Source organism: Pezoporus flaviventris, unplaced genomic scaffold (genome assembly GCF_033815535.1).
Source record: "Pezoporus flaviventris isolate CSIRO_AGI_PZ_B2104156 unplaced genomic scaffold, CSIRO_AGI_Pfla_v1 ptg000014l, whole genome shotgun sequence".
Taxonomy (NCBI): Eukaryota; Metazoa; Chordata; class Aves; order Psittaciformes; family Psittacidae; genus Pezoporus; species Pezoporus flaviventris.
The window spans coordinates 264,959-290,469 of NW_026892562.1; the positions used below are offsets into that span (position 1 = coordinate 264,959).

Consider the following 25,511-nt stretch of genomic DNA (forward strand, 5'->3'; position numbering starts at 1 on the left):
TGAGTACATTTTCCATTTAATTGCTCTTTACCCTTTCCTAATAAAGCCACATTCATCTTGGACACTCAGAGAGTGTTCTCTCATCACATGGCAAAGAACTTGCCAAAAAACAGCTAAATACCACCGTTCCTCTTCTGCAGCTAAAGAAGCAGACAGATCCAGCGCAGACAGATCCAGCACAGACAGACAGTGGATGAAACTGGAGGAGAGAGGAACCTACTGAGGTTCTCTTAGTTTGGGCTAAAAGAATTTATGTAGGTAACTTTAACAACTATTAGCCATCTCAATTTTAGGCAAATGCATGGGTATAAAGTATTGTAATGCTAGCAGCCAAGATAAGGTTTCAACACATTTAAGGAATTAAATGCACCCCACTCCTCCAAAAAACTCCGTTAGGCTTAACCAAAAGAAAAACTGGTAAAAACCCCTGCCTATGAATCAGTCCTTATTACGTATTTTCATGGTCTCTATAAACATGATGCTGCAATATAACTATGCCACAAGGTCACCATTCCATCCTATGCTCTCCAAATTGCATCATACTGCTATAAAACCTTCCTCAAACCCCGAGCATTTTCACCACCTTGGCATTAAACGTTTCCTTTCCAACGCAGCAATTCATTTTTCTTTGTCCTTTGCACAGAACATCCCACACAGACACCAGTGATTAACTCTACATCCAAAAATAGCTGGTTGTTATCAGGAAGCAATGTGAATCAACAAAATAGTATTGAGAAAAAAAACCCAAATCTATTCCAGCAGCAAATTCAGCCCTTAATAACATGCTTTAACTTGGTCAGCCCTGAATTGGTCAGGCAGTTGGACTAGATGATCACTGTAGGTCCCTTTCAAGTGAAATAGTCTATTCTATTCTATACAGATCCTGAGATCAGGTAATAAATCACCTTGAATTCAAAACACAAGACCAAAGCAGTCTCACCTTTGTCCAAGGTAACAACTGACTAACTAGGCTGGTTATATACAAAGAGGCCAGCAATATTCTACAGCTGAAAGACATAATTCATCCCAGAAAGGGATATGAAGCCACCTAAAAGCAGTTTCAAAGTCATGCTTTGGGCAGGCAAGAGGGACCATAAATTCCCCCCACCAGACAAATGCTTCAAAATCCAGTATGGAAAAAAGGCAAGCCTTAACAAAAGAACAGATGAACAAAGAGACCAGACCCTCAGGGCTGTGGAAACTAGGAGTGGAAACACACACAGTGCAGATTTCACAGCTCCTAGAGGTGATCAGCCCCTTTCCCCTAGCAGGCTCCCTGCCTAAGCAACTCACCCTGGATTCACCTCAGACTATGGATTTGGGCAAAGCCCATTGTTGCTGCTCTACGCATCACAGGCATAGAAGATAAATTGTTCCTTTCCTCCTCTTTGGAGGTTTGTGAGCTTTTTTTCGAGTAATACTTAAAGCTTCACTTTCCTTATTCTTCCCTACTTTGAGATAAATAACCTCAGTCTGTTAATTGCTTCCTCAGCAGTCAGCTTTTCTAGGTCTCTAAACACATTTATCCACACTCACTGCAGTTGTTCCACCTTTTCCTGAAATACTACATCCCATGACACACATGTCTAGCTACAAATATAGAATGGTGGATGGTAATATATATACTATATATTTAAGTCATATAAACAAGCTCACCCCCTAATTCTTTTAGATACTTGCGTTTTAAAAACTCATGTATGAAAACACAAGTCAGAAAACTAAGGTGTATATTTTCAGTTTGAACTTAGCAGATCCATAAGCAAATCATTCACTGGGTTTTGGGTCCATGGTAGCCATGTGCATTGCAGCTACCAGTTCATATATTATGTAAAAAAAAAAAAATAAAAAAAATAAATTGAAATATCATATATTTGAAGCATAGTTCTCATAGTTTGTCAATAAGGTTGCCCTTGTTATTGCATTCTTCATTTTACTATAGCTATATCTTATGAGCTTTACTTTTTCTATGAGGTTTTATTCTAAAGACAGAAGAATCTTGCTTGGTACCATGTGTGTGACTGGCGCCACTGGATCAGCGTGTAATACAGTGACAGATTTCATCTTTTACGCATCTCTGTGTATGTGTTCTCCACTTCAGGGGCTGTAAAAGCTAAAGAAACTTGTGAAACACAGTCAAATATTCATAACCAGAGATCTTTATACACAATACTTTCAAAAGTAGTTATGATATTTCAGTCCCAACTTCCAATTACTTTTATGGGAGATACTCCTAACATTTGAATAAATGTCTCAACTCCAAAAAGCATCATTTAATACACTTCTGTTCCATGGCAAGATACAATAAAGGGGTTGTAATTACTTTCAGTCCCCCTTGCACAGTTTCTTCTAAGAAAACAAGATTATCACATCAAGTTCTGCTTTGCTGAAGACTGCACATTAAGGACTTTGCCAAAACATAGCATCTGAGCATCTCCAGATATCCTTACTGCAGAATTGTAGCTTTTTGGATAACAGGCTTCAAGTAGAGTGGCTCATCAAGAGACTCTACAAAGCATTTCTCTCCTCCCCTCATGCCCTTAAATTGTTTTGGTCTGTTGCTTTGAGACTAACCTCTCAGTTCTCTTCCAGTTGACCACAAAATCTGAGGGAAACCTGTAATTCACACACCTGCATTGTGACAGTAACATTTCTCTTGCAACCCTAAACATATCCCTCTCTAATTGTAACTGGGCAAGAGGATAGAAAAGACATTTAGCAAGATGATAATGCCTGGAAGAGACTTTTTGACAGTGGAAATGTTTGGTTTTCAGTTCTGCCATCTCCCCATGGGTGACGGATGTGGCCAGGTGAGGAAATGAGGTGGGCAGCCTCACTTGAGCTGTCACCATTCCTGTCCCCAGAGAGAAAATGAACATGGGGCCATTCAAAATAGCCTCTTGCATGGTATAGCAACCTGCATGGTCAAACAGCAGAGACAGTTTATGCCTGCACAAATGTATGTAATATAAGCACCTGGATAAACCAATTACTTTAGTGTCAGCATTCTCATCTATCCTATGTCAGAGGAAATTTTTCAGAGCAGCGGTCATTACTTTGCCAGAATTGTTACAAACCAGATGACACAGACATCTTCGATCTAGAGAATGGCCTCTGCCTCTTGCTATCCAATTTGCTGGTCTTTGAGCAAGACATCATTACTCAACTTGGAGCAATAACATTTAGACAGACAAATGAAATTGATTTTGAAAGCTCGAGACTTTAACCTGGAGAATTTCATAGAACTTGGCCAGACATTCCTTTCTCCAACTTCCTGCTGGGACTGACAATTATGAGTACTTTCACTTCAGACGAAGTAACCAACTCTGCTTGGACTGTAGCACAGGCAAATTCCAAGTATCACACGACCCTCATCCTGAGGAAAAGCAAGAACCCCCAGAGAAAGTGAAGGAGCACACAGACACACACACATCAATGCAGTATTGATCAAGACAAATACGATTTAGGAACATGTGTCAGATACAGGAAAAAACAAAACCAAACCAGACTGGAAATGAATGTACAGTCCAAGGAAGTGTAGGAAAAAGGTCTGTGGGATAGAACTGATTCTTCTGCAGAGACAATGATTTAGATTTGACATTAGGCAGAAGTTCTTCTCTCTGAGGGTGCTGAGGCCCTGGTACAGGTTGCCCAGAGAAACTGCAGCTGCCCCATCCCTGGCAGTGTTCAAGGCCAGGTTGGACGGGGCTTGGAGCAACCTGCTCTAGTGGAAGGTGTCCCTCCCCGTGGCAGGGGCTTGGAACTGGATGAGCTTTAAGGTCCCTTCCAACACAAACCCATTCTGTGATTCTATGATCTGAAAACTACCAGCAGCTCATGATATCAACTAACAGAGTTTGCAGTGTTCAAACAGGGCTGACCCAGGATCTTTTGACCCAGCAATATCATCAAGAACAACTGCAAACCTCAGATTTAGGTAACAACAAGCAAGAGGACCTCACATATGGCTTCCCCTCAGGCACCCCCAGGCAAGAGAGAGAGGCATACGTGCATACATAGTATTTACTTTTGCTGTGGTTACCACTAAACATACTGAGCCTAGAAGCTTGTACTTGGAACCAGAATACTAACAACACCTATGGCAAGTTTTTAGATTCCTTTCAAATCCCACACAATCAGAGGGAAGAAAGCAAGTGCAATCTGCAATCCGGAAGATGCTCTACAGAAGATGAAGTGTCATCTGCACAATCTATGTCTGGCCTTTCATCAGATCCATGCGTAACCCTCTGTAAAAATACTCCAGGTAATAGCTCATCCTCTCCCTTCTGTTTCCATGCTACTGAACATGAAAAATAGCTGTGCAGTGTAAGCTGCAACAGGCTGGCAGGGAGTGGAGAGGAAAAAGAAATAAGACTTGAAGAGGTGTCTGTGAAGTACAGGAAAACATTATAGGATCTGGTGGTGTTTTCTTAAACCACACAGAATTCTACATTAAGATAAATACCCCACCTAGTGCCAGGTAGATGTTTTATTACCTTTTATTAACTTTCGCTACAATCTACATGTTTGTTACCAGCTAGGCTTATGCATCTCCTTCCTTAATTCTGCTGAAGTTCTAGAGCAAAGGTAAATTACACTTGGCTAACTCTGAGATTTTATTCGGTATAAGAGGCAGGGAATAGCACATAGAGCTGAGGCAATTTGGGAAGAGACTGCGTATTTAAAGTATTTTGTGCAAAACAAGGACATGATAGATCTTCTTCATGCCATACCCTCTCTGCTTCTCCATAGTAATGCATAGTAAATGTCAAACAACAATCAAACAGTTTGACTCCAGACTACTTCTCTTCTTCCCCCAAATAATTAAAGCTGCACATGTCAAATCGAGTGAATGCAGATGGGCAATCTGAAAATACATATGTGTCCTCTTTCAAAGGATCACTACACTTCAGTGTTTTAAGAATACAGCTGGCAACAATAGGATTTGCTGAAAACCATGCTGACCAGCAACGACCTACTAAACCCAAGGTCTACAGGACTCTTAATATATGAGCTGGGCGTACCAATTAATGGGAATGGCTTCTGTTTTGCTTACACTGCTACTACAAGATGTACAAACATGTGAAGTTATGAAAACATTCAAGACAATGGTCCCAGAGAAGCAATTGCAAAACTGAGGAAAACCAATCATTTTCTGGCAGGCATATCAACGAGTAATGTTGTAGCAAAACCCCATTAAACTCAAGTTTATTGAATGTGTTTTCCTAACTCTGTAGACTATCCAGACAATTTCTTGCTAGGAATAAACCCACGTTCACAGAGAAACAATGAGCCTGTCGTAACAGCTCAGCCATTGCTTGCTTATTCCACTGACTGAAGCGAGGGTTTCAAATAGCAACTACAAAAGCACACTACAAGATGATCTTACAGTGCTGTTTTTGCTAAGGTTTTTCTGTTGACAGCTCTCTTACCCACTTCCTTCAATAACGTCTCAATTACTTTAGAAGTAATTAACTGTCACATGGATGAATAAGTCAAGCATGAAACATCTGACTGAAAACAATAGTTGTGTGTGAAAAACATAAAATTCCATTAAGGGATGGGCTGAGCCACAACCGTAATTCCAGGATATAGTCCTTAGCCAGATGTTGAACCAAGGTTTTAACTTTAGGGTTGACCAAACCAATGCATTAAAAGATAATCTGAAAGCTATGGAAAACTGAGACTACTACCACCCTTATAGCACACTCATCTACCTGTAGTTTTTGTTGGCTTTTTTCTTTTATACTATAGGAAGAGGATAAAAAGCATGACATCCTTCAAATATTAAAACATAAATCAAGTTGTTGAAAAGAAATAATATTCAGGAAGTCTGTTTTAGAGAAAACAATCTTAAACTATCTTTCACCTAAGACACTACAAAGGGGCCTTCACTTTTCAGAAGGCTTTTCAGAAAGGCAAACTCTTGTGAAAAATAAAACTGTTTTATCAGAGCAATAATCAAAAAATAAAATTAGAATCACTAGTCACTTCAGAAAATGTTTATCAGAGCTGAATGATTTGATAGCTAAAGAAAGAGCTTGCCATTTTTACCTCAACACCATCTGTTTCTGACAGCATTATCCTTCCTTGGCATGTGCCTAGTTGCACAAAACCATTCTCCTTCTACTTTCCTCAGATAGCAGCGTGCTCCCTGATGCTCTCTGTTGCTGTTTCCAAGAGACGTTGGTTTCTTCTAAGTGACAAGTAAAAAAGATTGGGGCTACCCATTTCAAGCTAGGTTGCGCAATCCAGGGCCACCGCCATTTGCTAACCTAAACGTGGTCAAAATGACATGCAACCCATTGCAAGAGCATTATTCCTACCTCTAGGGATACTGCACAATATTTGTTACTCTCTAAGCTAAATCACTTTGGGGGTCTACTTAGGTATAAACAGCTCTCAATGATGTAAACACACAATGAGGCAAGAGACCAGTTTCCTACTGTATCTTCTCTGTGTATGGCTTTGCATTAATTCGCAAGCAGCTATAACATCTAAGTTGCAGAGAAGTCCTCCCCCTCACATCCAATTTTCCAGTTGAATAGATTTTCTTCCAAGAATGTCCAGTGCTATGACAGAAGTCAATATTATTAAGAAATTCCCTCCCTTCAGTGCTTGTCTCTTTGCATAACCCATCAGAAGGTTTAATCAAAGTTCAATTCTACTTACTGAATCCTACTCGTATTTCAGGCTTAATTACCCAAACCATTATTACCCAAACAGGACCAACGCTCCTTCAGGGGAGCTCTCTTTTGCGGTATGTGCCACCTGGGACCTGCAGTTCTCTGCCGTGTCTCCCATCAGCTTACCTTTCTCTCCTACCACCCTGGAGCATCTTTTATCCAGACAGACTGCTACACTCAGGAAAATAGAAGGCAGTTCAAGTTAGGAATTCTTTACAAGATTGACTTTTTAATGAAAACTACTGCTAACAGCAGTACTGGAGATGACAGTACAGAAGAGCTAAGTGACTGTATATTAATTTGTTTGGATAGTACTGGATTAACTGCATGAACAGATTGTTATTGTTAAAAAATATAGGCCATTAAATATATACTGTGAATATCACCTGCTAAAGTGGAAAAATATTTAAGCCAGATGTCATGATACAGAGAGCATACATTGAATCATAGAATCCCAGACTGGTCTGAGTTGGAAGGGACCTTAAAGCTCATCCAGTTCCAACCCCCTGCCACAGGGAGGGACACCTTCCACTAGAGCAGGTTGCTCCAAGCCCCATCCAACCTGGCCTTGAACACTGCCAGGGATGGGGCAGCCACAGCTTCTCTGGGCAACCTGTGCCAGAGCCTCACCACCCTCACAGGGAAGAACTTCTGTCTAAGAGCTCATCTCCATGTTCTCTCTGTCAGTTTAAAACTATTCTCCTTTGTCCTCAGCACAGATTATATTCTGGTAACATGGCATCATGTCCTGAGATGGATTTTTACAAGTGGAAATTTCCCAAGAGTGGGTATCTTTTAAGTACTTGAATCACCCACATCCTTGTTACTCAATTCACATTACTATTGTGTACAGACGCAATCTTCCCCAATTAATGTAAGTCACTTGGGAAAAATGTATTTCTTCTATAGACCATAACATGCCTCAAGATGGTAGAGTGGTAAAAAACCAGAAACATGAGAAAATGGGCATCCCCAGCTTCACCTGGCTCTTTGGAAGGAAAACAAATAATTTGAAATGCCTCCCAGCCACCCTGTAAAGGAGGATTATTTTAGCATCTGCCAACTGAACCCGAGGAGAACAATTCTATTTCGGTTGTGGCTCTCACTTGTGAAACACTAACTTCTGTTCCTTTGTTTTCCATGGGACGTATTTGCTCTCCCTCTGTTTCCACTCATGTTTTTAGTAGTACCCAAGTGGAAAATAGAATTGCCATGTTGAGTAAGCTTTATTCCTCTTTAATTTGTTATGGCTGTCATTAAGAGTCTTTTATTTTACTTTGGCCAACTGTTAGAGGAACAGTATCAATCTACAAGTTGATTGTTTCATGGTGCAGTTCTTCCATGGGGCAAGTCTTTTTAATTTATCCTGGAGGAGACCAGAGAGTGCTGGAACTCGAAGGCATTAGTAAGTCAAAAAGTGAGTAACACTCTTGCCATTCAAAAAGGGATATAAATGAAGTTTGTCTCTATTTGGATACATAAAAAGTAGCAAAGTAGATAAAAATTCAGAATCAGTTGATAGACATTAGGGAGCAGATTATTACTTACAGATTCATGTACTGAGAAAACATATAATGAAGTCTTTGGAAACATTCCATTAACAAAGCTCGATTTCTACATGCACAGTACCTCACTAGCATGAAGAAGGAGAAACCAGTGTTTCTCCTTGTCCTTTCTGTCTTTGATGCTCAACAATACCATTAGAAATACTGCTTTTAACTGTGAAGTTAATGATCTACTTATGACTTTTATATAAGGTAAAAAATACATCAAGCAGTAGGTGTGTTTAAACTCTTACTGACCTGGAAAACTGAATCATCTTCAGGGTCTCTGTCCAGCTATATAAATGGAACTCAAACTGACTGCTTTTTAAACTGATTTAAAACACATAAGCTCTTCTGCAGATGTATCTGCAGTGATCATACTATAAAATGCTAGGGTTTCTCTGTGTGTTTCCCTGCTTTCTCATGTAATTCAGTATTTGTTTTTTAACTGGTTGTCACTGTTACACCAGCATTAACATCTGGCAATACCTGTACAAACAGAACAGCATCAAATCTCTTTGTCATTTCTTTCAGAGTTTGCATAGTAAGAGATATGCCCATGATTTTATTTATAGTTGCCTTGAAAAACTCTTAGATGCCATTATTGTGCAGCTAATCAATGTTGTAAAAGCAGTAGCAAATTGTACCTCCAATTTGGTTTCTAAAAGTAAAATCATCATCATTTTAGTCTTCCACAAGTCTTCGGTTTCAACTCTTCAGCTTCCAACTCCCCTTCTAGTAAGGGTATGGGCTCTTTCTACTTCTTTCAGGAAGTCAGTCCTAGCTAGGCTGTGACATTCTACTGACCTTGGTAAATACACATCTCTGCATTTTTTTTCTTCAAATAATTTAATTCGGGGACAGAAAATGTTGAGTCATTACTACAGGGAATTTCAGGTGCTATTAAATAGATAGCAGAGAAACATCCTTGAACATAAATAATGAAAAGTTTTAAAAACTTACTAGCAGCCTACCTTTTTCAGTTAGCAGCTCTATCTCCCCAACCAGCCTTCTGAATCCTCTGCAGAGCTTTATCTATTTGAATTTGAGATTTTGCTTTTACCTGTATCACAGAAGCTGGATCTATCTCATTAAAGCACACCCCACAGGTCAGATTTTAGAGAATTTAGAAGGTCAAACTAAGGCGCACACAAAAAAAATCCTATCAGAGACCCCATCATGATGTACAGCAAAGAGACATTCAGTAATGGAGGAAAAGGAGCTTCTAGGTTTGTCCTTGCTTAGCTGCTCTCTGATGGGCAGAACCAGGAAAACAGTTGTACAGCTTCACTAGCTAAGCATTTAAAAGCTCTGCAGAAGACAAGGAAGATTAAATAAGTAACAGATCATGGAAAGGGGAAAACTCCTGTAGTTTGGCATCTAAATAGGCACAGCTGTTAACATCTCAAATCTTTTCAGGTGGGGCTAATAATCTTCAAGTAGACATTGGGCACAGATTTGCAAGCAGGAGAAGGCAGGGTTAACCTTCAGTTTTATCCAAATATTAAAAGAACTTCTACGAATCACTAGTCAATCTTAACACCTTCAACCTTGGCCTATGTATAATGTAAATTACTTCAGCTGAATGAAGATTGATAACTGACAGTTTAGAATATTCCTTGCAAAGAAGGTTAACTATTGGATTAAACATTAAAAACTTCTGCACATTGAACATTCTTCAGAACTCTGGGACTTCATTATTAAGCATGACAAAAACATACTTTCATGGCAAAAAAATCATTTATAGCCAAACCAGCATTTTTTTCTTAATGATTTCTCGTTCAAGAGAGTAAGGTAGAAATGATTATAGGATATTAAAGATAAGTCAAGAGGATCACAACTATAGTGATGAATCTACACTTGTATTTTTCTAGAAAAAACTAGTTTAACCACAAAACATTCAGTGAATACAATGTGCATTCATAAACAGTGTCATTAGTATACAGTATTTTGGAAATGCAGGGTGAAAACTGGAAAATTTCAGTTTGCCCCCAGTATGGGTGTATGAGCATATATGGGTATATAAGACATATATGTATACACACTTCCATGACACTGCTAGCATCTACCATGCACATTCCTTGGTTTTGTAAATAAAGACTCTTTCTCATTACATGTATAGTTGCCACCTACAATTTAGGGCAGGCAAATTTTTATCCTTTTGGAAACCAGACATGCTACGACCACCATGTATTTGTTTGCCTTTTACTGGGTGCAAAAGTTTCACAAAATTAATGTATAAAGTGAATTAAAGGTCCTAAATAAAAGGCTATTTTCTTTCTGCACATGAAATTACACACCTTAAGCAAGGTACTTTAACATTTCGTATTACTTCATGCATCTGACTACAGACCTGAAATTACCAATCTCTGTATTATTTTTTTCTTGATACAAAGAAACACATCATAGACCAAATCAGATTTTTCAGTGTGCTTTAGGAGTTCTCCATTTGCAACAACCCTTTTATGTATCTGTCTTACTGCACCTGCCTTCCTGTTTCTGCTGCGCCGGCAAACCAACTACGCCCTGGGCACTGCTGATTGCTGAAGCAAAGCTTTAACTTGTACACAGTTTGTTGCACCTCTCAAGAATAATCTGCACAGTCAATATTTAGAACAGAAGAAGGAGCAGCGAGAAGAGGAGCAGTCTAACATGGGAGGGAGAGCCTTCAGATAACAAGCATAAGGGTCACCAGAAATAAGGGAAGGCTGTCAGGGCACATGAGAAGTTCACGTAAAATAAAAGCCAACAAAAAACCTAGAAGAGGCAAACCCCCAAGGCCAGGGACAAGAGATATGTGCTCTGAAATGCAGCCAACAGCAAAAAGCTCTGCATATCATGTCAGACAAGAAACATGAGGGGGAAAATGAGTCATGTAAGCAAACAGCAGCCAACCACCAGCCATAGGGGATGGCATCTGCATGGAAAACTCTATCTGCACATACCAGTACAGAGAGGAAAAAGAGTCAGGAGAAGAAAGACCTCAAGGACAGAGAGGAAGGAAATAAATGCCGTATTTTAATTTCAAGCTAGTGAAAAAACCTAACGTATAGGATATGCCAATTTGGTATTTCTTAGGGGAAAAAAATCCCAGATTTTGTCACATAAAGAGTTGCTACTGAGATAAATGCTGTGAGGTAGATCAGCTCAATTTATACGAGCTGGTGTAGCAGACACATACAGTCAGACGATAAGTGAAAATCAGGCTCTCTACAATTTACTTCTTTCTGTTATGAACACAGAAGCAGACACTAAGTACCATGCAGCCACTCACTCACTCTCCTCTTCCCCATCAGACTAAAGCCAAAACAGCATCTACCAGCTACTAGGAAGAAAATTAACTCTATCCCAGCCTAAACCAGAACAATAGACTAAAGTAACAAATCTGGATCTGAAACGATGACTATCCCAGTTGTTAAAATCTATTAAAAAACCTGATACGCAAATAACTGACAAACAGCTGTGTTTCTACAACTGGGCTGTATCATCATATAATAAAAGGAATTTAAAGAGAATATGTAGGGAGCAAATGTCCTTGAGGGTACAGAAGTGGGTTAGGGTATTGTAACTGCAGGTAAGAGGATAAGCAGCTTGAAGACAGGTTAGCAGAAGGGATAGAACACCCAGTACAGATAAATCTGCATGATTCTCCTCACCCTCCCTAGGAGGAAAAACACCCAAGGATGGCAGAGTTTGCTTTTCCATAGGAATGAGTTGTAGCTGTTTCATTAAACAGGTCAGACATTGAGTATCTGCACAAGTACTTGACATCACCTGGAGTCTGCATGCAGCAGAGGTAGCTGGAAGAGAATTTACCACTGGCACCTGGAAAAAGAAATGCTCTCCTGAACATTACCTGTTGGAGCCAACCCAGGGGAGGCCACGAAGGTGATCCAAGGGCTGGAGCAGCTCTGACGGAGACAGGCTGGGAGAGGTGGGCTTGTTCAGCCTGGAGAAGAGAAGGCTCCGGAGGGGACCTAAGAGCAGCTTCCAGTGCCTAAAAGGGATACTAAGAAATGTGGAGAGGGGCTTTTGACAAGGGCCTGTAGGGACAGGACAAGGGAGAATGGCTTTAAGCTGACAGAGGGGAGACTGAGATGAGCTCTTAGGAATTTCTTCCCTGTGAGGGTGCTGAGGCACTGGCACAGGCTGCCCAGAGAAGCTGTGGCTGCCCCATCCCTGGCAGTGTTCAAGGCCAGGCTGGATGGGGCTTGGAGCAACCTGGTCTAGTGGAAGGTGTCCCTGCCCATGGCAAGGAACTTGACAAGCTTTAAAGTCCCTTCCAACTCAAACCAGTCTGGGATTATATGAACTATGCAGAATGCACAACTGTATTTACAGCGATTGCCACACTATTAAGATTTGTTTGTTTGGGGTTTTTTGTTGTTCTTTTTTTTTGTTGTTGACGTTGGTTTTGTCTTTTTTTTTACTTCAGTTTCAGGTTATTTCCACCTTTGTCCACATGCTTTAGAATAAAGGATCACATTTTGCATGAAGTACTCTCTCTCATAGGAGAAATTTAGGGGTATTTCTAGTCAAAGCATTTACTTTCCACTTTTCTGCCTCTGATTCAGTATTAGAGTCCATTTAAAAGTGTATTGATTGATCACATTTCCTACAACATTTAATTCTTAGAATTACCATTAGGAATCATAAATAACTGATTGTGCTGTCAGATGAACCTGGTATTATTCAACTGCTAGGGTGAGAAAAGCCACTTAGAATTGATGGGCTATTTCCACAGGCTGCTGTGTGATGCTGCCTATTAGATCCATTCCCACTCATGTATTTTAAGTTCTTTGAAACTACAATGCCTTTATCAAAAGGCCCTCCTCAGGCTTTACACCACTTGAGGTCTTTTCAGGACACTGTCTTTTGATTAAATGATACCAAATCCTCTCTTCTGATGCAGTGGGGGGGGTGCTCATTTAATTTTTTTACAAAATAAAAGCTAACATTCACCATTTTCTTTTATACATTTTCGGCCTTTTTTCCATTTTATGCCCTCTTACTGAAGGTTACACAAAATCTGTAGAAGCACTGAAAAACTGAAGTTAGAAGGGACCTTGACAAGACCATCTAGTCCAAGACTAGTCAGAGCATTAGTGACACTAAACATACATGAAGCTTCCACAGTCAACTACCCATCAGATGATCAAAATCAGATGGAGATTCTTTCAGCTTTTGGCTCTTATAGTACTGAGAATACCATAAGAGAATTTCATTTTGTCAATATCCTGTGATTCTACAGGCAATAGACAAAATTATCAGTCCATCCCTTAGCCTGCGTATTTACTGTCCAATAACAATAACTCCATCACAAACTCCATTTATCAGCCCAATGGTAACCGCTGCCACTTCATCTGCAAGGTCAATTTTTATAGAGTTGAACAGTCTGAGTTTCAAGATAACCACACTCAAGCATTTTAACAAGTGAAGATGCTCAATGTATTTTCAAAAAGAACAGATGTCACTGAGATAGAAAAATGTTAGCAGAGCACCAAGCCTTAAACACATCATCTCTATCACTGTGTTCCTATTAAGCTACATATGTGAGTTGAGCTCTTGAGTATCTAGGTGTTAACCAGAACATTTAATCATCTATAGGTAATTCAATAGTTTTCACTCGGGAAAGAATCTCCACCTCACCTCCCAAAACAAGGATATTATTTGGATGCAAATGAGGAAACCACATGTTTACACAAGGGCAAATAAAGCAGTGTAAGACGAAATACAAATCCACAACTCTTTTCAGTTAAAAATACAGTAGCACTGTGGCAATTGTCACTTCCTGTTCAACGCTGGCTTCACTGTATGAAATTAAGTGCTGCTTTGCAGAAGAATTTCAGCTTTCAGAATACAAGGTTCCACTTTTCTGTCAAAGTGGCATTAATATGGCTAACACTCCTCTTTAGCTAGGCAAAATGTATTTCACCCCATTACACAATATACAATTAGCTAAGCGTTGTTGAGCAGATTTCCTTCTCAACTTCACCCTTCAGAAGAGGCCCTAACATAATTTTAATAGCAGTTCAGAGATCACTAGTGAAATGCTGCTGTTTCTGCTTCTTGAAATGACTTTTGAAACCACTTTTCACACAAATATAGAATACAAGCACATAAACTGCACAGCATTACACTTATTTCCAACTCTTCTGCAGTTTCAAATGTGGAAATATCACAACACATGCATCAATCCTTGGTTGTTCTTAGCCTGTTTCTGTAAGCAGCTAAATCAAATCCACCATTTCAGCAACTTCTTCATACTATTTATCCTAAAGCTGCTAAAACACATATTTCCATGCTCTGGTAGGCTAGTACATAAAAAAACTAGCCACAAATAAATGAGCCATCAGTGGAGAGAGAGAAGAATTTCCAATTACAAAGAAAACAAGGAAACTGGCAACTGCATTATACAACATACTCAGTTCATTTATTTAGATAAATGTAATTGAACAGTGATACAACTTTTTAATTATAGAAGTGTAATAAAAATAAGGTTTTTGTTGCTGCAATCCTGCAGTTGGAATTCCACATTTATTCTCACTGGGACCTTCTGGCTACTGTTGAGGTGCACTGGCACCTCGACTTAGGTTCTTCTGAAAAATAAAATAAATTATAAAAGGATTTCACCAGCTGGAGAGAAAAGAATATTGAGAGACTGTATTTATTATTCCTCACAGCAAGACTTTAATCCCATTTTTCTCACCTAGTAGACTCAGGTAACCAAAACCATCTTTCTTGCCTTCCCCACATCATGTGAAACACAGCAGAATCTGATTCTGTAGTCAGTCTCCACATCTCCATTGGATGCAAAACCATCCAAACATTTCTCCCTCCATTCTAGATAAGCTTTGCATATTCTTGTGTGTGTGTATACCCCAGAGCTTATAATTTTGGGATATTTAGAAACAGTTAGCAACAGGTAACTCTAACATTTAAATTTAACATTGATATGAACACAATTTTCACTGAAGGCTGTAGGTCTGATGTGTGTCCTTCATGGAGAGGGTTATAAAGAGGGACCGTGGATCCTTTCTGTTCTTGCGGACTGTTATTTCTCCTCTCAGACTTTCTCCTGCAGAAGTAAAAAGGAAATATTTAGGTTATGCTTACATTACTGAACCATGCACAGCAACAGTAAAGATGCATTACATTCCCTTATGCTGCATGAGACACTGTTCCCAATTAATCAGAATTAAACTAGTCTATAAAGGTTGATTTTTCTAAGGTCTAAGCAATGGTCCTGACAGCAAACCTAATTCTAACTAACTGCAGTTAAATCTGGTGAGGTGCCGAGTTACATCTGATGCTTTACTTCTCAGATGACCTACCCAAAGTACACCAGTATTTTATTTGTGATTGGTGAAAACCTCTGTATTCCTTGGGTACATTAACCTCTCTTCGAATCTGGTTGTGCTGGATCTGCACACCACTACGCACCCAGCTGGACAGGTACCAAGGGCTGTTGTACTATCTCCCTCCACCCTCTGAGCATCAAATATCAACTGATTTTTTCATGAAATTATATATAATATCTTTAAGTTGTTCAACTTGGATTTCCACCCACGAAATAAGCAAATTAGCAATAATAAAACAGTATTTTAAAAGCAAAATTGCTACTCCGCGATACTTAATACTGCACTATTCCTTTGCTGTGCTCCCTAATTTAAATGGATCACTACTACTGAGCAAAACTAAGTAACCACAAAAACCTATTCCACTTCCTATTGCAAATGGCATGTGGTTTGTATTTGCACTGCTTTTTATTTGAGTTCTCATTAGGTGATGTTTTTATCTGGCAGGAAACATTAACACAAATCTTCAGAGCATTTCAAGTATACACATTGTTAACAGTGAGGTTTTTTGTTTTTGTATTTTTTTTTATTTTTTTTTTTTTTTTTACAAACTATCAGGCTTTCTTGACTGTAGCACTTTTTTGGTGTTGCTAAATTGAAGTAAGAGTTTTTGTCCTAGAAAAATTCCAGACCTGGATGCTTCTGTTTAACATTTTGTCCTAGCCTGCTCTGATCAAGACCTGGTTCCATCCCTAATGCAGCTACAGTTCCATAGCACATCAAGTTCTCCTACATTTATTCTTTACATAATTCAAAGGTCTGTTCTAGCTTTTAAAAGCACTTTCAGATTCCAAAATAACATGAGGAGAAAAATCAAACCTGCCATGCTGTCTTAAGAGAACTTGTGCATAATCTCTAAGAAGAGATGTTTCACTTTTCACACAGAAGACAGGAGACTACGTGTGGATCTCTAAGTCCAGTTTAATGAACTAGCAGTATATTTTATTGTCATGCAAACATACTCAATGAAGAAGATGTGAAAAGCCTTTACAGCTCTGTAACTTTCTGTAACTTTATACAGGACTAAACAAAGGGATAAAGAACCCATTTCTCCATAGGCACAGCAGTTATTAATTTCTCTCTCCCCCTGTATCTAAAAATCCTTGTAAGAAGAAGACAGCAGAAAACTAGATTTACAGATATTAGGAGCTCCAGGAACAGATTCATGCTATATAAATTTAAGGCAAACGTGTAAGTTTGCATCTGTCACGTAAAAGTGACACAAACTGAAATCCATTAGCAATTTCAACTAGCCATAGGGTTTACTATTTGCATATTTGAAAACCTGATCTAAAAAGCAGTTTTGAGACACCAAGTTTTCTTGATTTCCAGATATTGAAGGGGCTACCTGAATTAACAATATTCATATTTTTGAGTATTAAGCACAAGTTTACTGAGAAGGCTGAACAGGAGGACATTAAAGAGAATTTGTTTGGTTTTTTTTTTCCCCACCTTTCATCTGCTTCTCCTAACCCTGTTTCCCACTGGGTTCAAAGTTCATAAATTTCCTAAACCATCTACAACTGACGTCCTTGTCCCTAAATTGGAGAGATATCAATTTGACAGATGGACCACTTGGTGGATAAAGAACTGGCTGGATGGCCACACAAAAACAGTTGTGGTCAATGGCTCAATGTCCGGCTGGAGACCAGTAACGAGTGGTGTCCCTCAGGGATCGATGTTGGGACCGGTCTTGTTCAACATCTTTGTTGGTGACATGGACAGTGGGATTGAGTGCGCCCTCAGCAAGTTTGCCAGTGACACCAAGCTGTGTGGTTCCGTTGATACCCTGGAGGGAAGGAATGCCATCCAGAGGGACCTTGAGCAGCTTGTGAGGTGGGCTGATGCCAACATCATGAAGTTTAACCATGCCAAGTGCAAGGTCCTACACCTGGGTCGGAGCAATCCCAGGCACAGCTACAGGTTGGGCAGAGAAGAGATTCAGAGCAGCCCTGCAGAGAAGGACTTGGGGGTGTTGGTTGGTGAGAAAATGAACGTGAGCCAGCTTCAGTGTGCGCTCACAGCCCAGAAAGCCAACCGCATCCTGGGCTGCATCAAAAGGAGCGTGACCAGCAGGTCGAAGGAGGTGATCCTGCCCCTCTACTCTGCTCTTGTGAGACCTCACTTGGAGTATTGTGTGCAGTTCTGGTGTCCTCAACATAAAAAGGACATGGAACTGTTGGAACAAGTCCAGAGGAGGGCCATGAGGATGATCAGGGGGCTGGAGCACCTCCCATATGAAGACAGGCTGAGGAAGTTGGGGCTGTTGAGCCTGGAGAAGAGAAGGCTGCATGGAGACCTCATAGCAGCCTTCCAGTGTCTGAAGGGGGACTATAGGGATACTGGGGAGGGACTCTTCATTAGGGACTGTAGTGACAGGACAAGGGGTAACGGGTTAAAACTTAAACAGGGGAAGTTTAGATTGGATATGAGGAGAAAATTTTTTACTGTAAAGGTGGTGAGGCACCGGAAGGGGCTGCCCAGGGAAGTTGTGAATGCTCCATCCCTGGCGGTATTCAAGGCCAGATTGGATGAAGCCTTGGGTGCCATAGTTTAGTGTGAGGTGTCTCTGCCCATGGCAGGGGGGCTGGAACTAGATGATCTTAAGGTCCTTTCCAACCCTAACTATTCTATGATTCTATATTGCAAGGAAATATTACCTATAAAGGCTTTTCAGTCTTGTTTTTAATGAGCTTACCAAGTGGTATCTCTTATTTTCACAATGCTTTTGTGAAGATTGCTGCTTGTATTTACTAGAGAAAAATAATCTCTATTTATTTTCAGTCCTTAATAAGACCTGCACATGAAGTTATATTTGTAAATATGTAGGAAGCCCACTGCTGAGCCTTTTCAAACTGTCATTTTAAAACCACAAGAATTACATCTCAACAGATGATTTTACTAAACACATTATAGAAGGATATGATCTCCATCTATAGTTCTAAGTTCTCTGCTACTCTTACCTTATGCCTCGCTTGCCTTAGTCATCTCTGTCCCTCACACTAGCCACATCCACTGTTACTACTTTTCTATCTCACTGCATCCAAAGTATTTCCCAGTTGTTCATTACTTACCATGATTTTAAAAACCACTGTCATGTTCTGTTAAAAAGCTGAAACTTTTTCAATATTCTTATTGCAAAAATGAAAACAAACAGCAATTTGTAAACTTGCTGGTTTCAAATTCTCTAAGAATTTCAGAATTCTCCATCTACCACAATTCTCAGTTGCATCCACAAACAGTAAACTGACAGATTATAAATTATAAATAACAAATGCAGGACTTTTTGTCATAGGCTGAAGTCTAAACATCGAAAAAAACTTTTCAACAAAAATAGCTGGTACGAATACTGTATAAAAGAAAAAATACATTTCCTTTGTTTTGTTTTTTTTCCTCATAATTTAACCATTAGCTGGAGATTCCGCTTCAATTCCTGTGCGGCTTGATTATTTGGACGCAATAAATTGCATCAGAATTGCAAAAATGGTTTCACAGATTATTTAAACAGAGATTTGACAGACAGAAGGATGAGGTATGGAAAAAAAGGCATTATAGCTTCTGCGTAGCTGGGAAGCTTAACCTAGTTTGAACATACAGATTTTCAGAACTGCTACAAAAAGTACTATTTGATCTCTTTTAACATCCTATGATAATAATTTCTAAATTTTTTTTTAAATGTTAGTTCAGTAAGACTAAAGAGCCTCTGAGAACTAAAATTCCATGATTTAAATTAATCCATACTTCAATCTTAGCATTTAAAACATTAACAATAAATGAAGTAAAAATCTAATTGCAGAAATTATAGTTGACTTTATAGAACAGAACCCTCAGATTCTGTTTGCAAAGGCAGCCAATGAAACAAAGCATTCCATTTTTCTCAGCTTTTTGGTTTTTTTCCTGGAACCACATTAACGCTGCCTTTCTAAGCCATCTTTTCTGAGGGCCGAAGCAAACAGCAGTGCAACCAAGGCACAGAAAGGCAGTTCAGAACAATTAATCAATGTCACATAGATAGAAAATGACTGATGTTTTTTCACCCCTGCTGTCCTTTGAGCTGCCTGGAGGAAGCAGGCGGTGGGACTCAGCTGCATCACCTTCCTCTTATCACACTCAGTTGAATGCAAGTAAACCACACATTGCCACTGCAGTTTGATTAGGACAAAACTGAATCCATTACAATCCCCTTACTGCATTTTGATTATCCCTTAGGGAGACTTGAAATTTGTCCCCAAAAAGAGAAAAAGACAAAAGGGTTCAGCAGAAGTGCTGCTCAAGCTTTCTAGCACAGGAAAAAAGCATCTCTGTGTCTGGACTGACCCACTGCAAATACTGCATGGCTGAAGACATGCTCTACAGTACACCCTATACAACTGCTCTGGACAATATATTTTGGTTCCTTTACCATCAGTAAAACTGCAAGCAATTGCACCTTTCACTGATGTTTGTGCAATATGCAGTGCAAGCCTGCAGTCTGTGAGCTAAGACACCTCTCATTACAAGACCCCTATCACTAAGATGCTGTTTAGGCCAAACTAATCATATTTTTTCAGTCTATAACTCGATTCATCTGGAAGGATTTGACCAAACCCAAAGACTTCATGCAGTCTCCTTGCACACATATCCACAATGTCTATTTAAAGCTCAAAATGATTCATGGCAACAAACTTGCGACGTGAAGAACTACCCTGCCTTTCAATACAACTTGTTGTCTCCTCCCTCTTTGATTATGAAAAGGACTGAAAGAGCTACTGAAGGAGGCCAGCATTCAAGGTCTTTCAAGGTTTCCTTCTTTTCCTGTGGAAGAGCTTTATGAAGCTGAGACAAGTAGTAACATGGTACTCAAAGCATTCTTTATTCTGAACCCTGTTGAAATTTAAGAACCTTATGAAAGATCTCACTGGAATTATTCCCAAGGGACCTGCCAGAAAACTGTAGTGGATTTGGGACTAAAGACACCTTAACTACTGAGCTACTGGTAAGAAATATCTTTACAAATCCCTCAGAATGTACTGTGATAGTCTTACATGCCTTCAGTTACACATTCAGTAAACTCTGACACCACTCTTTACAATAAGGTTGTCCCCATTTGAGGCTGACAATTTAAACACTATCTACTTCTCCACTCTCATTTAGACTAACTGGAACACCTAACTTTATGCAACACTGAGGTCCAGCATGCAACTGAAAAAAATCCCAAGTCTCAAAAGCATTACTCTGGAAGAGTTGGCTAGAAAGTGGTTTTCCTATGCCATTGACTGAAAAAGAAAAATGAAAGATAGAAATCATCTGTGGTGGGATCATGGGCATTCCCCTTAAACTCAATAATTTATCCTTAATCTGCCCATTCATCTTCTTAAACTATAAGCACCTGCAGCTGTACACAGATTGCCACCTTCCTATTAGGCCACTTCTTACTGAATCCCCAACACAATGAAATCCAGTGAGCAGTTTCCTTACGGAGCTGTAATCACTGCCTTTTGGTATTATCCACCTGATCTGTGACATCCTTCTCCCACTGGCTGCCTACTTTAAAAATTAGGCATCTCTCTGCCAACTCCCTACTGTTGCATCACTCTTCACCCTCTTTGAAACTATGTTGGGGTTCTACCTTTTCCTTTCATGCTCTGAGTACTGGCACGTTTCAACACCCCAAGACAAACTCTGAATTAGGCTGCTGCAAAGTCTATAGAGCCAGCTGAGTAAGGTAGGAGAGCAACCTAAGATAATGTGCATGCACTGCAAATGACCAAGATTCCCAGCATAGCTCAGGTACCAGAAATAGCTGCCACAGGGAATGGTGAAGGCCAGATAAATAGTCCTCCATGTAAAGCTGCAGCAGCCCAGCTCACTCACCCACCACGAACTAATCTTAATTCACTACTTTTTGTAGTAGAGATCCTAAACTGTATAGTCTTGGGCAATCTTTCTCTCTGCAGTTGTGACAGAAATCTGACAAAACTAGATTGTTGCTGCTGTATGATTTGTATTTCCCTTGCAGTTGCAGAACTTGAGAAGGGGGCACAGAGAATGGCACAAGAAGTTCTCCTGTCAGATACAGGACCTCTTTTATCTTTCAATGCAATAGAACAGCCATGGGAAGAGATTCTCTCAATTTAGTGTCTGAAATACATACTTAGGGATGTTTCTGAAAAGTCAGCAGGATGATTTTAAGCTGCAGATTTCAAAAGATACACTTTAAAACACGGAAGATTTAGTGTGATCTCAAAATCCAAGTTTTAACAACTATTAGATTTAAAATCAAGCATCACTTTTCGGAGGTATCATTTGTAAGTAAACAAGTGACAGCATTTTATAGACACCATATCACAGCTGTAGACAGGCAAAACAGACGCTAGAATCTCAATCTGGAAACGAATTACCCAACTGGGATGCACAATACTGAAGTATTTCAGTATAAGATCAAAATATTCAGCCAGATTAATTGTGCTAGTGTTGTTATCCTACTTTTAACAATGCTTTCTAGGTAGACAAATTAACATTTTACAGTTTGTAAATTCACAAACAGCTCAATTATGGAGACTGGGGAGTTAAAAGATAATCAAGGATTTTATAGGGGCTTAGTCATGTGAGCTCTACCTCAGTTTTGCTGTGCTAGCATCTTTTAGCACCATAGAAAATCAAACCAAGGTTTTATTTCCACTGCAAGGCAGTATCAAGAATACAAAACACTGACAATACGCTGTTTTACTGCTAATAGAACCTGCTTGCATAAAGATCTGGGTTTTAACTTAATTCATTGTTACTGAAAAGATTCTGTGGGCCCTTTAAAATAATTTCGGAAAGCATTTCATTTATTCAGTAAATACTTGAGACCATCAAACGAGAATGCCATTCTGTATATAGTTTTTCATCTATGTAAATTAGCAGGAATATTTCAACAAACAACAAAAGGAAAATACGTTTGGACCATTAATAAGAAAAAGATACTGCTTTGGCATCTCAGCTTCAGTTTTCAAAATAAAGACATATTCAAGCTATTAAAAGGGCTGCTTAAGTAAAGTCTTGTACTCTGTAGAAAGTCTACAATACAAAACTCATGTCTGAGAAAACAATTTTTATGGCAATAAAATATCTTCCTTCTTTCTCCAGTTTCTTCATTTTTACTGCTTGCTAAGCAGTTAGAGCATATCCAACATGCTGATGCTATTTTGTTCCACTTCACTGTACACCAGCTTCAAGTCTCTCTTCCGTGAGAAGGAAAACCAATTTTGCAGAATACATGAGTAGAAAGAAAGAGACTATCTCCTCCTCCCCTTCCAAAATCTAAACCAAACCAACAGAAATTATCCATTAAAACATATATATGTTTTAATATACAAATATATAAATATATAAACCATAGTTGAGTATCAAGCTGATATTCAGTGGAAAATTAAGAAGTATTAATTAGGTGAAACTTTAATTGCCTCTCTCCAGATCTTTGGACTTAGATTAAATCTTTCCTATGGCAACCCACAGAATTTGCAAATACTACACATCCAGCGCAGGCAGTGGCAGGAATGGTAAAGGAGGGAGGGTAACTTGCAAATCCCATCCTTTGGCTTCTAACAGCTTCATTTTATTGTTAGAATAGAGATCAAAACATTCACTCTTTTTTATGGCTGAGAAAACAGATCTATTTTTACAACAAGTAACCTGGCATCAAGCAGCTGAGAAAATTAGCTAGTTCACACTGCAGAATAAAACCATTTAGACATGCATAAAGGAGCCAGGTTTGGATATCTGTAAGCTCAACCTCTTCAACAGAACAAATCCAAATACAATCAGTGCTTTAGCACCACTTCAGGCATATCCGCAAAAGCTATAAAGCATCTGATAGAGACTTTTAAGTCAGCCTTACTATTTTACTCAGAATTAGAAATCCAAGGTAACAATTTTTCTTTAATGGGGAAAATGCCAGGGCCATATCTGAAAGATGCTTTCAAGATAAGAAAACATTTCAAATGCATTTCATAGCACAAATTCCTCTTTCACAACCCATTAAAATACTGAAAACAAATGCCACCATGGGGACACCAGTCAGATTAATGCAAAGGCAATGTCAAATTACCCAGATGAATATTTAAGTCACTATTTTTACAAAGAAAAAAAATGGGAAAAATGGAAGATGGAGAAATCTGTACTTATAGTAACATGTCCTGAGGAAAAAAAAGATTTTTGGAACCATGAAGGAGAAGGTCAAAGTCTGAGAGAATGCTGTTTTCAGTGTTCACTTACATTAAGAAACATTGCTATGTAAGTATCAATAAACACCTACTGCCCTGATGGGCTTGTGTCATCCATGAACAATAAATATCCCACAAAGGATTACAAAGGAAAAGGAAATTACATCAAGAGTTTCTCTCAGAACCTTCTCTAACACTGGAAATAACAGAGAATCCTAGATTAAAGTGGCAATTTTATATAACATATAGAAACAGAGAGAATGGGTAAACGCATGGAATGGGGAAATTTAATGATGAAGAGAAGTAGACAGGTAGAAGAAAAAAAAACAACACGGCTGTAACAAGATTTGTTATGGGGATAATGTTAGGAAATACAAGCTAATAAAGAGAAAGGAAGGAAGGGGTTACAGGAAAAGTGATCTTGAAGGTCAACCAGGTTGTGTTCACTGCTTCAAAGCACATAGTTTCTGCAGTTGTCTTCAGAAAGTCACTGCACCTAGACTGGAATTCTCAAGCCAGGCACACCTTCCAGTCATTTCACACATTTGGCAAATGTCAAATGATCTAGGTAATATTAAATAATGTGCATATTCTAACAAATGTCATCGCACTTATTTCACTTCACATTCTATGACATTGAAATTTAATGAGTTGCAGCAAGGAGACCTTAGCCAGCCTTGTCTAGAAAGAGAAGCTGAACAGAATGCAAGCCAAATACAAATGCACCAATGTGTATGTACCAAGAAGTGACAAAACCTAAGAATAAAACTTATTTAGGGACATAAACCCAAAGCATGAAGGAGAGAAATTATTTGTCAGATAACACTGACCATAGTGCCTTTAGGAAGGAAGCTCCTGCTCAAAAGCTGTCATGGCTGATGGCTGGAAGACGCAAATGTAAAAGCAATGTAACTGAGTGCAGATGCTGCTTTCATATTCATAATTAGGTCTGGTAAGAGAGAGAATATTCCATCTACATCAATATTTCTCTGTACCTTCTCTGAGCTTCTTGACCTCATTTTTTTTTCAACATCGCATAAAGTTTTGTACACTTTCCCCCAGTTTATCCAAGCTATTTATCAATTGTTCGGGTCAGGGCCAGGTAGTACCATGAGTTTATTAACCGACCAGCAGAAATGAGCCTCATTTCCAAGGTTCCTCTCCCTTGGTCCTGCCAGTCTGTGAAGAAAAATGGTCTTCAAAGACAACAAATTCACTGTCAAGTAAGAGTTCAACGATGGGGAGTAAATACTTAGTGGTTAAGTGAAAAAGGTAAGAAATAATAAAACCATTAAAATGTAACTATTTAATCTCCTTTGATTTAAAAAAAAAAAAAATAAAGACTGGGAGAGTCTGAAAGAAAGTGCAGTTCTACAGGAACAAGAGGGCAAGACTTGTAATTCGTGACCAGTTTTATGTTCATCCTCTTGCATGACTATCCCATGACAGTCATGGACATAATTCTGTCTATAAATCAAGGAATGTTTGACTACTTGCAAAGAAATGTATTTTCAAGACTTACCAAACAGAACTAACTGAAACCGCTAATAAGCACCATTTCAGTCTTCAAAACCTTGCTTGAACAATTTATCATCCGATTTTGAGTTACCCCTGATGACAATTAAAGCCTTTTCACATGTATCAAATTCAAGGTGAAACTTACAACACTTGTACTTATAACACCTAGTACTTATCAATTTTATCTAAATTTACAGTGTATCAAAGTAGCATCTTCCATTC

The 25,511-nt window shown here is 39.1% G+C and overlaps 1 protein-coding gene across 5 annotated transcripts in view; it reads right to left on the bottom strand.

Annotated features, from left to right (window-relative positions):
- Positions 1 to 14,638: 14,638 nt before the first annotated feature.
- PRMT3 (protein arginine methyltransferase 3) overlaps positions 14,639 to 25,511 on the bottom strand; it is a 64,479-nt gene continuing 53,606 nt past the window's right edge. For 4 of the 5 annotated variants that reach the window (XR_009743326.1, XR_009743324.1, XR_009743325.1 and 1 more), the window contains 2 exons: positions 15,056 to 15,305; positions 14,639 to 14,826 (listed from right to left, as the gene is read on the bottom strand). Coding sequence is in view for 1 of the 5 variants with exons in the window: in XM_061453086.1 (XP_061309070.1) it covers positions 15,196 to 15,305 (110 nt within the window). In the remaining 4 variants the exon portion in view is untranslated. Of the gene's footprint in view, positions 14,827 to 14,889; positions 15,306 to 25,511 lie in introns of those variants that run through there. The other variant, XM_061453086.1, reaches the window with a different exon arrangement.